This window comes from Chenopodium quinoa, unplaced genomic scaffold (assembly GCF_001683475.1).
Source record: "Chenopodium quinoa cultivar QQ74 unplaced genomic scaffold, ASM168347v1, whole genome shotgun sequence".
Classification (NCBI taxonomy): Eukaryota; Viridiplantae; Streptophyta; class Magnoliopsida; order Caryophyllales; family Amaranthaceae; genus Chenopodium; species Chenopodium quinoa.
The window spans coordinates 2443406-2460444 of record NW_018742681.1 but is presented as its reverse complement, the minus strand read 5'-3'; the positions used below and the strand labels follow the sequence as shown (position 1 = coordinate 2460444).

Sequence of the window (17039 nt, the reverse complement as noted above, 5' to 3'; positions counted from 1 at the left end):
TTTGAGGGTTTGCTCGGCTTGCTTCAACATACCATGAAGCTCGGTGAGAGTTTTCTCCATGCTATGCATATTATAGTTCATTTTGAACTGATCATAGCCTTTATGCAGCGAGTGGAGAATGATGTCAATTGCCATCTCGATTGAATACCCAGCATCTAGCCTTTCCATGTTCTCAAATAATCCAATAATTTTAAGAACATGCGGGCTTACCGGCCTTCCTTTCTTGAGCTTGATCTCAAGGATTTGCCTGTGGGTTTCGAACCTTTTAGTTTGGGTCTGCTCTTGAAACATATTCTGAAGCTCAGAAATGATCTCAAAAGCCGTCTCCTTTTCAAAGAAGGTCTTTTGAAGGTCCGGAGACATAGTGGCCAACATGATGCATTTGACATCCCGATTGGCACTTTGCCATCGGTTAAGGGTAGCCTGGGTGACCTCCTCATTTGGAGCGTCTGGCATTTCCTCATCAAGGACGTATTCCTTTTGCTCTTGCATGAGAACAATACGCAAATTCTTTGCCAATTAAGAAAATTTGGCCCGCTCAACTTCTCCTTGTCGAGAATTGAGCGTTAAGAGAATTGGTTGTTGTTTGAGTTACTTGCAGACATTGTTCTACAATTGAATGAATTTGAAATGAAAAACCATTCATTTAACCAATAATTTTGAAATTTAAAAGCGTTCATGCAAACATTCAATCTTATTGAGCATTTTATCCACGCATTAATAATTTGTCCCTTTTAGGCGAGAATAAAATGATTCTGAGATCCTAAAGATCAAGAAATGGTTAAGCATGTTTTGGCTTGTCTTAACATTAAATATCTTAAGGTAAGCAATCTAATTGCTAATAGCTCTAAGCTACTCTCGGTTTGATAAAACATCGCATCTAATGCATTCTTGACATTTTATCTCTTTTGCAACGACATCTAAGGACTCCTTACTGATATTGTTGAGCTTAACCAAGACAACTTGTATACCTAGTATACCTTACGTTCCTAGGGAAGTAGTGATGCCACGCTTTGGCGTAGTCCGTCACATACGCGCATTAGTTCGGTAAGTGTTGTTCTTGGAATGACAAATTTTAGCTCAATATTTTAAGGGACCTAGGGTTTCTATGTTGGTTGATTTAAGTGAACTTAACTAATCATCGCAACATTTGAAATCCTAGACATGCATCTAACATTCAAATATATATAACAACACAATATATATATAAGGCATAAAAATAGATGCATTTGGCAACTAGCATGACCCCTTGAAATCTTCAAATCTTCAAGGGCCTTCATCTTGGCTCGTCTTCATCGAAATGCCGTCTTGAGACATCTTTGCCAAAAAAAAATTACTAGCTACTACGACTAAGATAAATCTAAAGTACAAAAATACTTAACGGTACGCAGACCGTATTTAGATTTACAAAAATACGTAACTGAACGCAGTCCATATTTTCTATCCTAGTCGGGTCCCACTAGTTGCCATTTTTCTCAAAACCTGTTTTGAATTAATCTTTCGTTCACCCATTCACTATTTGTGAATGGCCCATGCATTTTACGAGATAAAACAAGTAAACACGCAAAAATAGTAACTAACTTAGGTGGTTAATCCGATTAACGCGCCTAATTAAAACTAGTCAAAGTTGTTTACTACTTTATGTATTACTAAGGTGCAATTGTTCACGTAATTAGCTAAGCTCTTACTAAATTCCGTATCCAACTTAATTAATCCAATTAATTAAGCCGGTTAACCCAAATTTGTCAAAATCAAAATTTTTTGCAAGAGCCAGAAAAATCGAGGTCTAACCTAATTAAAATAATTACATAAATATTTTAAAACGGCAAAATTTTCGCAAAATACATAGCTCGAAATTAAGCAAAAAAACAGCCCACACAATTCCTTGTGGGTTGCGCACTATGGCTGCTAGGCAGCTCATGGGGTGTGCTTGGTGCGTGGTGCTAGCATGCAGCGCCTAGCGTAGCATGCCACGCTGCTAGCACCAGCAGCCTGCCTTGCATGCTCCGCATGCTGGAGCCTTCCAGCAAGTGGCGGGCTGGCTGGGGCTTATTGCCATGCTGCCCAACAGCGTGCTCAAGCACTTTAGCAGCCTAGGCCACTGCCCACACATCAACCCCTCGCATCCCTCGCCACACAGCAGCGCAACATCAATGCTTAGCCCCTGTGCGCACCATAGGCAGCCACATGCGGGTTGCTGGGCAGCCCGGCTAGCCTTGGTGACGCTTTGGGTTTTGCCTCAATTTGCGTGCATTTTTCTCGGGATTTTAATCTCGATTTGTGTGTAACGTAAAATTAATCTAAATTTAATTTAGAATTACTTTAGGGGAAAAATGAAAATAAAATAAGTCCAACTTAATTAAATTCAATTTTAATGGTGCACAAGCCTAAATTTCCAAAATAACTTTGTAATATTTTAGGTCTTTCTTGAGGCTTAAAATTGAAAGAGCTATGTCCATAATTAATTTAACCAATATGCAAATTAATAATGGATTTGACAAATAGGGAGTTGGAAAAATAAATTAATCATCTAATGATAAAATTTTTCAACTTTCATACTTGTTTAAAATAACAAGATTACATCTTCCAATATGAAGATTAATCAATATTTACTCACAAGCATTTGAACTTCAAGGATTTTAATCAGCCAAATATGAAAAAATCCAAAATTAGTTCAACATGGAATTTAGGGTTAAAGTTCCTAATCATTTAAACATTTAAAGATTAGATCTTTAACATACTAGGAACTTAAAATTACACATTCACAACAAACATTCACACATTAATGCAATTTATTTGCATAATTGTGAAAAGCAAGTTTATGTGAAAAAGAACAAACCAACTTAAGCACATATTATAACTCCATAATCATGCTTAAAAGATATTTAAATTGCAGTAGATTAGGGATGCAATAATGCATTTAATCTACCCTTGACATGCTTGCATTAATCAAGGCATAAAAGATTTAAAATTTTCGTTGAAAACGGAAAAACCCTAAAAAAAATGGGTGAAACTAATTCAAAATGTCGATTCCACCCAAAAAACACTATTTTCTAGCCAAAATCTGGGTTCGACAGCCAAAACGAGAAAAATACGAGTTTTAAAATTAATTAAAACGAGCTTCTAATCCATTTAGAAAAGAAAAACCAGAAATTAAATCCATTTAAAAAAACACCTTAATTAATAAATAATTGCAATAATTAAAAGGAGCGCGGCTCCGATACTGTTGTAGGGTTTCATAGTGACCCTCACTACGCGGAAAGAAACCCCCCAAGACCCGCCCCGATAACTAAAGCAATTAAAGCATGCAAACATAATTAATACATAATTAAAAGAAGAAGGGATAAAGAATTATACCCTAGACGCGTGCTTCGCTTGCTAAACGAGCTCTTACTTCAACCTCGCAAATGCAAGGCCTCCGACGGTTCGTACCCTCGAACCCGACCCGATCGTCCTAAGTCCCGAAGGTTAGTCGGGACCCGAACAAAATATAAACTTTGTAGTTTTACGAACTTAAGGTATTCTAAAAAATGGAGATGCCTATATAGTTCCACTCAAGTGTGTTTTTCCAAAATCGCACTCAATGGGTATTTATAGGGAATGGGGGCTTGAATCCCATTTCATGATCAATGTGGGATCATGTGCAAATGCATTAATTTATTTAATTCTAAATTAAATAATTAATCAAATGCAATCACAATGCAACAAGTGTCAAGAGGAGAGGATAAGTTAGGTAAGGACCAAAACCAAAGGGGGGGACCATTGCCTTGCTCACCAAGGCTTTGCTCCAAGCATTGGTCCCTACTACTCAAACCGGCACCAAGCAAGGACTGCTGGGCTGGCAGCCAGTTAGCATGCTAGCATGCACCAGCCAGCATAGGTAGCATGCACCGCATCACTGCTCAGCACGCCACGCGCACCAGCCAGCATGCCTAGCATATGCATGCTGCTAGCGAGCCACGCATGATACTAGGTGCTGGGTGGTGGGCGAGGCCCTCGCTGCTGACTGCTGACTGCCTGGCACTCGCACTCGCACATGCACAGGGCGATGCCTGGCATGGTGCTGCTGTGTGAGGCTGCCAGCACGCTGCACGCTGCTTGCTGCGATGGCCTACACGCACACGCACATACGCATTGGCCTAGCCATGCGATAGTGCTGTGCTTGTGCGAAGGGCTGTGCGATGGTGCTGTTATGCCATGCGAAGGCTGCGATGGCATCTAGGCACCCAAGCACGCATTCTGCGGTAGTACTGTGCCATGCGAAGGCACGCACACACGCAAGCATGCTGCTGCGATGAGCTTCCTGGTGTGCCTAGCACACATGGCGCGCCTAGCACACACATGGTGTACCTAGGCTTGTGATGAACTAGCCTAGCGTTACACTCACATGGCTAGGCCAATGTGATGCTACGGTTATGCTCGTACTTGTTGCTTGTGATTTTGCGACGCTCGGTCTCGACGCCCTAGGCTCGATATCCGACATCAGTGTTCGTAAAACTCCGACGACTCATTGAATCCTTCAGATTAATTCGTCGTCTCGGATCGGTTGTTCGATTGGGTTCGACCCGAATGGTTTAGTTAAGATTAAGCTGTAATATTAATTATACCTTAATATTACTGATCGGAAGCGGCCTCCACCTAGGCATTCTGATCACTTGACCTTACTGAAGAATTAGCTCTGTAATAATTCTGAACCCTCTATCAGAATAATACACTTGTTGGAAGGACACTATTCCTTTCAGAGTTCAAGGGATATTTAGCATGAATCATAAGTTTACCCATGCCCAAATTGGTCTACTTTTACCAGAAATGAGTTCGGGAGCGAGGGTACTAAAAGAACGTTCCCTTTAGGGGGGAATCGCTATTCTAGCCCAAGTGCGGCTTTTACTAGCTCTTCCTTTTTCACAATTTCATCAACAAACAATATATGCAACGTGATACCTAAAACTAAGTTAGTTGATTTTATTTACATGCGTTAATCACATAAAGATTACATTGCAATGATTGTCGTTATTATTTGTCATTCAAATTCGTGAAATGAGCAAGAAATAAACAATATTTGCCTTGACTTAAGTGATAAAACAACAATCAATTATTCCAATTCTAGTCTTTAATTAATGCAAGAATACTATGTGAAATTGATTAATTAAAGTTTATTTAAGGTGACCAAACAACACTAATTAATTAATTGAAGTTATTTAAATAAGAAAGAAAGGTCATTTATCTAAGTGCTTAGGAAACTAACTATTCTCCTTTGATTGCTAGATCTTTGTTTGGATGTTTATGGACCTTCCTTCTTCTTCCTACCTCCAAGGCTTCAGTAGAATCAATTAGGGTTGGAGAGTATTTGGGAAGAGAGGAGAAAAAGTAGTATGATAGTAAGAGGGTTTGAGAGATTAGGGTATTCACAATGCTAGGGTTTTAATTCTGATTTTTTTTGTGTATTTAGGTTTAAGCGAAGACCCTTATTTATAGGCGCAGGAATCAGGTTTAGGGATTTAGATTCGCAACGTCACGTGGCGCGCGCAACTCTCAGAGTCGCTCTAGAGGCTGGAGTGTTGTTCGCAACTTTAGGACCGCGCACAACTTAGAGAGTTGGGCACGGTGCGGTTTGCCTTATACAAAAAACGCGTTTTTAGAATTTCCATAACTTTGGATTGTAAAGGCGGATTAAGGAAAATAAGATATCATTGGAAAGCTCTGAATGTCTTATTTCTAATTCCATTAAAGATAGGTTAAAATCTATTATGGATCAAAAGATATGGCTGTTTGAGTGTAAGGGTGTCGGTTTTAGGGCCCGGTTTAGTATTTTGATGATAACTTCTTCGTTTTAACTCGGCATTGAGCTTATAATATACCGTTGGAAAGCTCTTTAAAAACGCTATCCAACTAGATAGGCCTTGAAAGGATATTGTGTCTTTAAATGTTCATGTTGGCTCGGATTTCAACAATGTATGATCCATTTGTTCTAATCATTGCATATGACGCATTTAGGTCCGTTATTAATCAAGATTAAACATGTATGAACATGTTTTAGGCCTAATTAGTAATTGGACTAGCATGAAGAACGGGTTTTTGTAACATCATCGCACTTCTCATCGGGACAGGAGGCCAAAAGTAGGTGTCTACACTATTCAATAATCTAATCACGATATCATATGACTAAGATACAAAAACGTATTGAATTTTATTATGTACAAGTACAACCATGTAATATATCAACAAAGTAAATGGAAGCTAGTTAACCAACATGGGTACATATTTGACATTGTCTATAATATCAACATGTCTATTGTATAGTATTCCCTAAAACAAATTGTTCCCTCTCACTTAATATTCACATCATCTTATGCATGTGACTGATTATGAGTATTTATCTAAGACGAAACATTTTTTCCTCTAATTTGGAACACATAAAAATTTATAACCTAATATACAAACAATTACAAAATAAAAAACCACAAAATTATTCCTTCTAACGCATCATAATAGCAAATTCTTCAAATGAAAGAACACCATCTCCGTTTAGATCATACACCCGAATCATAGCCTTACATTTGTGAATCGACTTTGGCTCACCAAGTCGAGTCAACATTCTCTTTAAGCTCTTAGGTGTTATAAACCCTAACTCATTCTTCTTATCATTGTACATAAAAAATGCTTCTCTTAACTCATCCCTCTTTTCCTCTTCCAATAGTCCATTGCCTTGCATCAACCTACCAAAATCATCTAAGCTCAACAACCTATCGCCATCCAAATCTGAACACTCGACGGCTGCTGTCGCCTCTTCTACTGATAGTCGTTGAGTATCGACTGCTTTCACACATTTTCGTAGCTCGGCTGGGGAGATTTTTCCGTCTCCATTCTCATCTATATATCTGAGAAACATAAAATTTCCACAATTTAATCTTTTTTACATACATAATTAGTTTACTCCCTACATCAAGAAACAAATTTAACACTTGTTGTTTTCTTGTATATATACAAAACAAAATTAAGTCTTAATGGAAGTCGAACCTAAGAATTCAACTAGGATATCAAGAGCTAGATAAACCAACTTATCTATCTTTGTTAGTTTGTTATTGTGTTAATTTGATAGTTTAAACTTTAAAGGGCAAAGTTAAAGGAAATGTGTCCTCGACTCTAGTGCAATTACTAACTATAATTTGGATCGTATTATGGAGATAATAATTTGTTTATTTGGGTCATATATACTTCTTGTTAGAGAATTCTATAGAACTTTAGGTTAGTGGGAAATAAACTTGAAGTCCACCTAAACGGATCCTACAAGGTCACATATTAGGTTTGGATCAATAAAGAAAGCTAAAGCTCAAAGTGGGCCTTAGGTTAGCCGACCAAAAAGGGAAAAAGGGAAAGGAAAACCTAACCTAATTAATCTAATGGGATTATATTAATTAGAGGTTGTAGAAAATAAAATATACAGTATTCAGTTTTCAAAAGCAACGTAATACAGTATTCAGTTTTCTAAAACAACGCAATATTTTTTCTTTCAAAATTCTCTCTCTATAAACTGGTTCTTTACTCCAAGAAAGGTAAAAGATTTTCCCGTCCAACTAGCACTGGTGGAGCATTGATTCAAACCGGTGGACCAAATAGAGGAGTCACGGGCTCTTTATCTCACGTAGAGAAGAAGATTGCTAAGAGGATTCATGCTTCAAAGGTTAATTCTAAACTATTATGTGATCCTTTAATTGTATATGCATGAGATTCTGTTTAGGTGCCTATGAATATGATTCATGAAATTCCACTTAGAGTACCTAAAATCCTACACTGGTATCAGTTAGACCCTTGCATATAATTTATTGGTCACGATAATATGATTATTTTGATGTGAATTAGGCTAATTTTAATTCGATTTAGGGGAGGAATTTAATTATGGATCGAATAACCTTATTAATATGATTTAAATTGATTGGAATTGATTTAATTGTGAATTTTTAAAATGTTGAATTCATGTAGTTTAATCTATTTTTTATATATTAAAATTGGTTTAGATATGATTAATTAATTCATGTAAAATAGTTTTATATGAATTGAGAATTATTTTATATGAAAAGCCTTAAATTAATTAAAATAGAGATTTTAGATTAATTTTCTAAATTAGGCATTAAGGGTTTATGTTTAATTTTATTTAGACTAATTAATTAATTTTACAAAAGATGTAGAATTAATTTACTTAAAAAAAAAAGGAAATTAATGGTAGAGTGGGAGCAGCCACGACTGGGTGGCAGAACCACCTGCCGGTGGGCCAAAGTGGCTGCTCAAGTGGTCGGTAGGGGCGGAGGGTAGTAGGCGCGTCGATGTGGAGAAGGTCAGAGGCTGAAACGTGCAATATTGCACGGTTTGAGCTCTGCACCCACTAGTTGGTGTGCCGGGCTTCTGTTTGGTGCACCAACCAGTGCTGCTGTGTCTGGGTGACCGCTTGGCTATGGAGGCCAGCTGCTGCGGTGACTGGGATCCGGCCTGGCTGCTGAGGTGGTTGTGACGTGGCTAGGCAGTGTGCTCAGTCCCCTGTTTTTCCAAAAATAATATTTGTTTTAATTAATTCTTGATTTTATTTTTTGTTTTAATTGTAGATAATATTGAAAAACTTATTTTTAGTTAGATTTTAAGCAATCCTAATTAAGGTTGTTTGACTTGATTATGAGATAATTACATAATTTGATTTTTTAATATCATTAAAATTAGTTTGTTAGCTTAATTTTAGGATAGAATCTTTTTAGATGGTTAGGATTTCCTTAATCTAAATATGATTTATTTCCTAGGATTTCCTAATTAATTGATTTATCCACTTGACATAATTAAGAATATTAGATATTTTGATTATTGGCAAGTATAATATGCGATATTATTATGTGGAATTTTTTTTGTTAATATGATATATTATTGCTATAAATGACTAGTATGGCCCAAGATTTAAATTATAAATACGATATGCATATCGTTATGTATTATTGTAATTTAAATTCGATCTGCGCATCGTTAAGTATGTTTGTAATTTATTTTAATTTGGAATTAGTTTAATTATTTAAATACTTAATTAATCCAAAGAAGAGCCCATGATGAGAAGGCCCATGATGAAGGTGGATGGAAATCCATGAAGAGTCCAAGGAGGTGCCTAATCAAGCTTAGTTCTTAGAATTAGGGGCCATACTAGCTCATATTTAATTTTGCATTTTATTATTATTCTTAAAATGCTTATAAGTTTATTGTATGTTTGTTATCAATGTGCTAGAGTTCAGTAATTAATAACAACATAATGAACTTAGGTTCCGCTAATATTGAGGTTCGCTTTTCCAAATACAAAGTACTTATTAACCTTTAATTAATAGTAATAGGTCATGCCCCCGCAGGGTATCGTTATTAATTTTGGGTGGTGAGGTGAAATTGCGAATTTTGCACACTTAATTTGGTTAACCTCAACAAAATCATCAAAAGCGTTTTGGATTTTGAAGCAAGGGAAAGTTAAGCATGAGATGTTTTTCTATCTAACCAATAATTACAAATGTTGTAATTAGTAAAGAGTTTACTTACCTTGAAAATGTAACTTTAAGAAAAGGCCTCCGTCTGCTTAATGCTGCATGTTGATAGGATCTTGGAATCACTTATTCAAATTGGGGCGTTAAAATTGAATAGAGTGCTTAAGTAACCTAGAAACCATTGAATGTTTTAGGTTTTTTATAAACATAAATTGAACTTTTCCTTTTTCTGTCTGTAGATAACATGTCTCAAAACAACAACAAAAACTCAGTTTTCAACATCTGTCCCTTCCTTGAGAAGGATAGGCTGAACGGAGAAAACTTCATCAATTAGGAAAGGACCTTAAGACTTGTTTCGAGGTCGGAGGGTAGAGAGGATGTCTTAGAAAACCCACTTCCAGTTGTGACTGATGAATCATCTAAAGCTGACAAACGTCATGCCAGGCAGGCTAATGAAAGGTCAGCTCCAATCACTTGCTTGATGGTGGCGGCTATGGAACCGGACCTCCAAAAGGTGTTTGAGACCAAGGATGCCTACACCATTATGCAAGAGATCAAGGCCATGTTTAAGAAAATAGGCTAGGATTGAGAGATATGAGACTAATAAGGAAATTTTGGAATGTAAGATGGAAATTGGTGAATCAGTTCGCCAGCATGCTTTCAAAATGATGGGTCTTTTTTAAAACATGGAACGTCTAGGATTCCCTTATAGCCAAAAGTTGGCTATTGATATCATTCTCCACTCATTGCCTAATAGCTTTAATTAGTTTAGGATGACTTTTAACATAAATGAGTCTGAAAAGACTTTGACTGAATTACATGGGGTGCTAGTCAATGCTGAATGGAACATTCCTAAAGAACCAAAGAAAGATGTTTTGATGGTTCAAAAGGGAAAGGGTATCAAAAAGACGGGGGCAGGCAAGAAGAAGAAAGGCAAGCAAGTTGTCACTGCTTTTGAAAAGCCTAAGCTGACTGCTAAGCCAAAAGTTGCTGTAGAAAGAAAATGTTTCTATTGTGAGAAGATAGGTCACTAGAAGAGAAACTGCTCCAAATACTTGGAGGACAAGAAGTCAAGTGCTTCCACTTCACGGTATTTATGTTATAGAAATCAATTTGACTTCTACTTCTTTGTGGGTATTCGATACCGGCTGTGGTTCTCACATAGTTAATGATGTTCAGGGACTAAAAATAAGTTGAAAACTAGCAAAGGGCGAGGTGGAGCATCGCGTCGGAAATGGAGCAAGATTTGCTGCACTTGCCGTCAGAAGTTATAGTCTACATTTACTGTTTGTATTAATTTTAGAACTTAATAGTTGTTATTTCGTTCCGTCAATTACTAAAAACATTATTTCAGTTTCAGTTATGAATAATGAAGGTTTTTGTTTTGAGATTAAGAGTAAATGTTGTTCAATTTCATATAATAACATGTTCTATGCTAGTGCGAAATTGATTAATGGTTTATATGTGCTTGATAGGACAATACAAGTCTATAACATAGATATCAAGAAACAAAAGTCGAATGATTCAAACCCAACATATTTATGACATTGCCGGATGGGTCATATAAACCAAATGCACATCCAATAATTACAAAAGGATGGAATCCTTACATAATTCGATTATGAATTTTTTGATGTATGTGAATCATGCTTAATGGAGAAAATGACAAAATCACCATTTATTGGAAAAGGTGAAAGAGCCAATGACCTCTTGGCACTCATACATACGGATGTTTGTGGGCCTATGAGTTTAAAGGCAAGAGGTGGGTTTAGTTACTTCATTACTTTCACTAATTATTTAAGTCGATATGGGTATATCTACTTAATGAAGCGTAAGTCGGAATCATTTGAAAAAGTTCAAAGAGTTCCATAATGAGGTACAAAATCAACTTGGTAAGACAATAAAAGCATTACGATCCGATCTTGGTGGCGAATATTTGACCCAAGAATTCGATAATCATCTAAAGGGTTGTGGAATAGTTTCACAATTGACTCCGCCAGGGACGCCATAATTAAATGGTGTGTCTAAAGGGAGGAATCGAACTTTACTAGATATGGTTCGATCAATGATGAGTCTTACTGATCTTCCAATTTCTTTTTGGGGATATGCTCTAGAAACAGCTGCGCACACACTAAATAGAGGTCCGTCAAAGGTTGTAGAAAAGACTCAATATGAGACGGGGAATGCAAAAGTTCTAAACTTATATTTTCTTACAATCTGGGTTATGAGGTCTATGTAAAACGTTACTGTCGACAAACATGCACCCAAATCAGATAAATGTCTCTTTGTGGGATACCCAAAGGAGACAAGGGGTTACTACTTTTATAATCGTCAAGAGAACAAAGTGTTTGTTGCTCGTGATATTGTCTTTCTCAAAAAGGAGTTTATTTCCAAAAAGATAAGTGGGGGTAAAATAGTTCTCGAAGAAATTCGAGATACGAAACAAATGGATGTGTATCAAACCGCGTTAGAGGCGAGGGCGCATGACTCTACTATGACAAGTCAAGTGTCCGAGCAAGCTAATTCACTAAGCAAAACTCCTATCGTCCCAATTGAATCTAATTCATGCGAAAATCTTCAAGATGTTGAAGTGAATATTTCTATTGATGCTCAAGCCCCACGTAGGTTGAGTAGAACGAGGATTCCAAATAAGAATCTAGTTGATTTCTTGTTAACTGAAGACTCTGAAATATTGATTTTGGAGGATTTAGAACCTACTACCTACAGACAAGCTTTGACGAGCCCAGACTATGAGAAATGGCTTGAGGCTATGAAATCCGAAATAGACTCCATGTTTGAGAATAAAGTTTGGACCTTAGTCGAGTTGCCTAATGGGGTCAAACCTATTGGATGCAAGTGGGTGTTCAAAATAAAAATAGACAAAGATGGAAACGTCTATATCTATAAAGCAAGACTGGTTGCAAAAGGATTCAACCAAATTCATGGTATAGACTACGATGAAAACTTTTCTCCAGTGGCAATGCTTAAATCGATTTTGATACTTTTGGCGATTTCTGCATATTACGATTATGAAATTTGGCAGATGGATGTCAAAATCGCCTTCTTGAATGGGTTCTTGACGGAGGATGTGTACATGACACAACCTGAAGGTTTTTAGGATCCACAAAATCCTAAAAGAGTGTGCAAGCTTCAGAACTCCATTTATGGATTAAAGCAAGCTTCTCGGAGCTAGAATCTTTGATTCGATGAGGCAATCAAACAATTTGGTTTCTTTAAAAGTGAAGAAGAATCTTGTGTCTACAAGAAATTTAGTGGGAGAAGTTTAGTCTTCTTGGTTTTGTATGAAGATGACATATATACTACTCATGGGAAACGACATACCAATGCTTGAGTCGGTCAAGGAATGGTAGAAAAGTTGATTTTCCATGAAATAACTTGGAGAAGCTGAGTACATATTGGGAATAAAAATCCAAATAGATTGGTCTCAAAGGATGATTGGACTAAGCCAAGAGACTTATATAGATAAGGTTCTTGCAAGGTTTAGAATGGAAAACTCTAAGAGAGAATTCATTCCCATATCGCATGACATTTTGCTTAGCAAGAGTTAGTGCCCATCGGAGCCTAATGAGTTGAAGCGGATCAGTAGCATACCTTACGCCTCGGCCATAGGTTCTATCATGTATGCCATGATATGCACTCGACTAGATGTTGCATATGCTCTGAGCGTATGTAGCAGGTTCCAAGCAAATCCAGGTGAAGTACACTAGACTGCGGCTAAGAGTATCCTGAAGTACTTAAGAAGGACTAAAGGAATGTTCTTGGTCTATGGAGGAGTAGATAAGTTGGTTGTTAAAGGCTATATTGATGCAAGCTTCCAAACCGACAGAGATGATTATTGCTCACAATTAGGGTACATCTTTTGTCTGAATGGAGGAGCAGTGAGTTGGAAAAGTTTCAAAGCAAGGCACTGTAGCAGACTCTACGACAGAATCAGAATATTTAGCGACGGTTGAAGTAGAAGGAAGCTGTTTGGATAAAGAAGTTCATAACAGAGCTACGCATCGTACCTAGTGCTCTAGAAGGGATTGAGTTGTTCTGTGATAATAATGACGCTATTGCACAAGCAAAAGAACCAAGATCGCATGACAAATCCAAGCATGTAATGAGGAAATATTACCTGATTCGCGAGATAGTTGACAAGAAGGATGTCAAGATCTGCAAAGTTCACACGGATGAGAATGTTCCTGATCCACTTACTAAACCTCTAACTTAACCCAAGCATGAAAGTCATGCTAAGGCTATAGGGTTGAAGCAAGTGTTAGAATGGCTTTAAATTGTTTTGTGTTTAGAGAAACCTTTTACAATGTAAAGACATGTTTTTCCTAATTTATGTTTATATGAAATGAAATTTTCTCTTATTTAATTTTAGTTTAGTATTAAATAAAATGTCCAATATATTTATTGAATTTAATGGGTTTGTCAAATACGTGATTTGATGAATGAATCCTCATAAGTGAACTGAATTCATAGAATATTTAAGTACCTGATCTGAGTCATTAAATTGGACATAAACGACCTAATAAAAGGATTAGCATATAAGATTGATTGACAACGCTGTTTCATAAGCTATGGGAACATGGAAATGTTTAGTCAATCATATGGATATGTATAGTTGATACATGATCGAACATACCAACTTAGAAGTTCTAAAACTTCGCAATTATATTAGTGGATTCTTAACACATGAGTGGAACACTACTTAGCTCAATGATTAGTGTGACTTTGATGCTGTCAAACGTCATGCCGTAAAAGGGGACTATACAAGCAGCACTCGAGTTGTGATAAAAGTTTAGTGGGAGTTTTGGTTGCCAAAAGATTGAATAGGTCCTACTATGTTAGATATGATGGGTATCTTAGCCTCTTGAAGAGTAAGAATTGAAAATGCATGGTCGTACTTAAATGGATCATAAGATGATCATTTGTTTAGCAGTTCAAACTCGGTTTTCAAGAAATAATTTGAAGGCTAGTATGGATAACATAGAGATGTAATCATACTATCAAATTAGAGACTAAGAGACTTAAAGAATTTGAATATTGCACACTTGTCTCGGACAAGTGGGAGATTGAAGGAAATATGTCCTCGTCTCTAGTGCAATCACTAAGTATAATTTGGATCGTATTATGGAGATAATAATTTTTTTATTTGGGTCGTCTATACGTCTTGCTAGAGAATGCTATAGAACTTTGGGTTAGTGAGAAATAAACTTGAAGCACACCTAAATGGATCCTACAAGGTCACACATTAGGTTTGGATCAATAAAAAACCCGAAGTCCAAAGTGCGCCTTAGGTTAGCCGGCCAAGGGAAAAGGGGAAAGGAAAACCTAACCTAATTAATTTTATGGGATTATATTAATTAGAGGTTTTAGAAAATAAAATATACAGTATTCAGTTTAAAAAAAAGAACGTAATGCATTATTCAGTTTTCTAAAACAACATAATATTTTTTCCTCTCAAAATTCTCACTCTATAAACTGGTTCTCTACACTAAGAACGGTGAAAGATTTTCCCGTCCAACTAGCATTGATGGAGCATTGATTCAAGCCGGTGGACCGAATAGAGGAGTCACACTTGAGGCTCTTTATCTCCTGTAGAGAAGAAGATTGCTAAGAGGATTCACGTTCCAAAGGTTAATTCTAAACTATTATGTGATCCTTTAATTGTATGTGCATGAGATCCTGTTTTGGTGCCTATGAATATGATTCATGAAATTCCGCTTAGAGTACCTAAAATCCTACAAAAGTTGCCTAAGTTTAGCAGTGTTTTTGAAGGGTATTATATTAATGATTTTTTTTATAATCTATAAAAACTAATGTTTAATCTCATTGTAAATAACTACTTTCACGGCTCTTAATTATTCTTTTTATTTTAAATCTTAACACTACTATTCATAACACAAGAATAGAGAAAACGTAGTTAAATAGGATTTTTTTTTTATTCGTCTTGTTGAATACTTTTTGAAAATCATACTTTTATGATTTATACTCAGATGTACTTTTAGATATTACATATTAGTGATTAAATTTGTATATAAGTAAAGCTGTCAAAAAAATTGGAAAGAACACAAAGAACGAAGGGAGTACTTGTCTCTTTGTTTGCTTTTGTTGTAGCTTTCATAAATTATTAAGTTTTTGAAGTATGTAACACGAGTAATACGAAACTTATGAAATAGTTTTTTTTATTTTTTTATTTTTATTTATTTTTTGTTGAAGGAATGTACTTTTGCTTATATATCAATAGCAAATTTGACACTTAATAAGGAACTAGTGCTAACGTAATAAGTGAAACAAGATTCTATGCATTTCTTAGTCCTATTTCTTTAGCTAATTTAATGCAAAGTCTACATATAAATTTATTTATAAAAGTATTATAATGTACACATAGAAATCTATGATACTTGAAGAAATGAAGAAGTGGTTAATTGCACAAGGATAACGAGGGAAACAACAATACGTATAAATTAATGTTCAGACTTCATTAAAAACAAAAAGTCGCTATTGTAAAGAGCAAGAGGATAGGGTATTGATGTCTTTATACTAAGAAAATGCTAGTAGTACATATTTGAAATTAACACTACTTACCTGAAGACTTTCTCAATATCCCTTGAATCACTCTCTTCAAAATAATCAGTAAATGGTGACCACGAAGAAAGTGAAGCCACGGGAGATGATGGGGTCGTTGTCGCTGTCATCATCCTTATCGTCGTGTTAATTGCCTTCTTGTTCTTCTTGTTGATTCTCTTAAGAATGCTAGACATCTTACGAAATAAATATATATATTCTAGAAAATTAATGAAACCAATAAGGATTTCAATCTTTAAGAATGAATGATTGATGGAGGTGAAATGGACGAAAAATGTATATAAATAAGGTTATTTTTCTTGTTGATAGGCTTAAATTAGAAAGAAAAAGAGTTGGAAGTTATCTCTTTTGTTAGAAAGTGAAAGGTAGCACATAGTTTTTTTTTCATATAAATTTTAGTTGGAATTTGTGTGAATATATAAGAAAAGGAAAGGCGATTAAAATTTAACGAGTTACTGCGTTGGGATTCTAGATTGTGTTACGTAGTGCCTGATAAAGAGTTGGATATGAGTGTAGGAAGTTTTATTTTGTACTTTCAAGGACATGAAAAGTTTACAACTTGTTCAATTTGATTTTGGCCTACTTTTGTCAACTAATTATCTTTTGATGTGCGTTAGTCTATTGCAATAATATTAATCTACTACTCCCACATGTTTGATTTATTTATTATACTTTTATAATATTTCAGTAGGCTTGATTTTTGGGTACATTTGACTATAGACAACATGGGAGTATGATCATTTGATACACATCTTTACTATATAAGACAAGGAAGGATCAGAGTAAAAAGTCGGTGTCTAACTTTTGATTGTTTTGAAATACCCAAATTTTCACCTCAAAGCTTAAAAATAATGAATAAAAAATAATATTCTAAAATAATAATTCTTGTTTCCTAAATTTTATAAAAATTTAAAAAACACAATAATGTGTTAAAGGAAA

General features: G+C 35.8%; 1 protein-coding gene across 1 annotated transcript; it reads right to left on the bottom strand.

Moving 5' to 3' along the window:
• Nucleotides 1-6201: 6201 nt before the first annotated feature.
• On the bottom strand, nucleotides 6202-16707 carry LOC110722365 (calcium-binding protein CML39-like). Its single transcript, XM_021901639.1, has 2 exons — nucleotides 16101-16707; nucleotides 6202-6878 (listed from the first exon to the last, which is right to left on the bottom strand). Exons 1-2 carry the CDS (start codon nucleotides 16274-16276, stop codon nucleotides 6476-6478), a joined length of 579 nt encoding a protein of 192 aa, XP_021757331.1. The 5' UTR covers nucleotides 16277-16707; the 3' UTR covers nucleotides 6202-6475.
• Nucleotides 16708-17039: the final 332 nt, after the last annotated feature.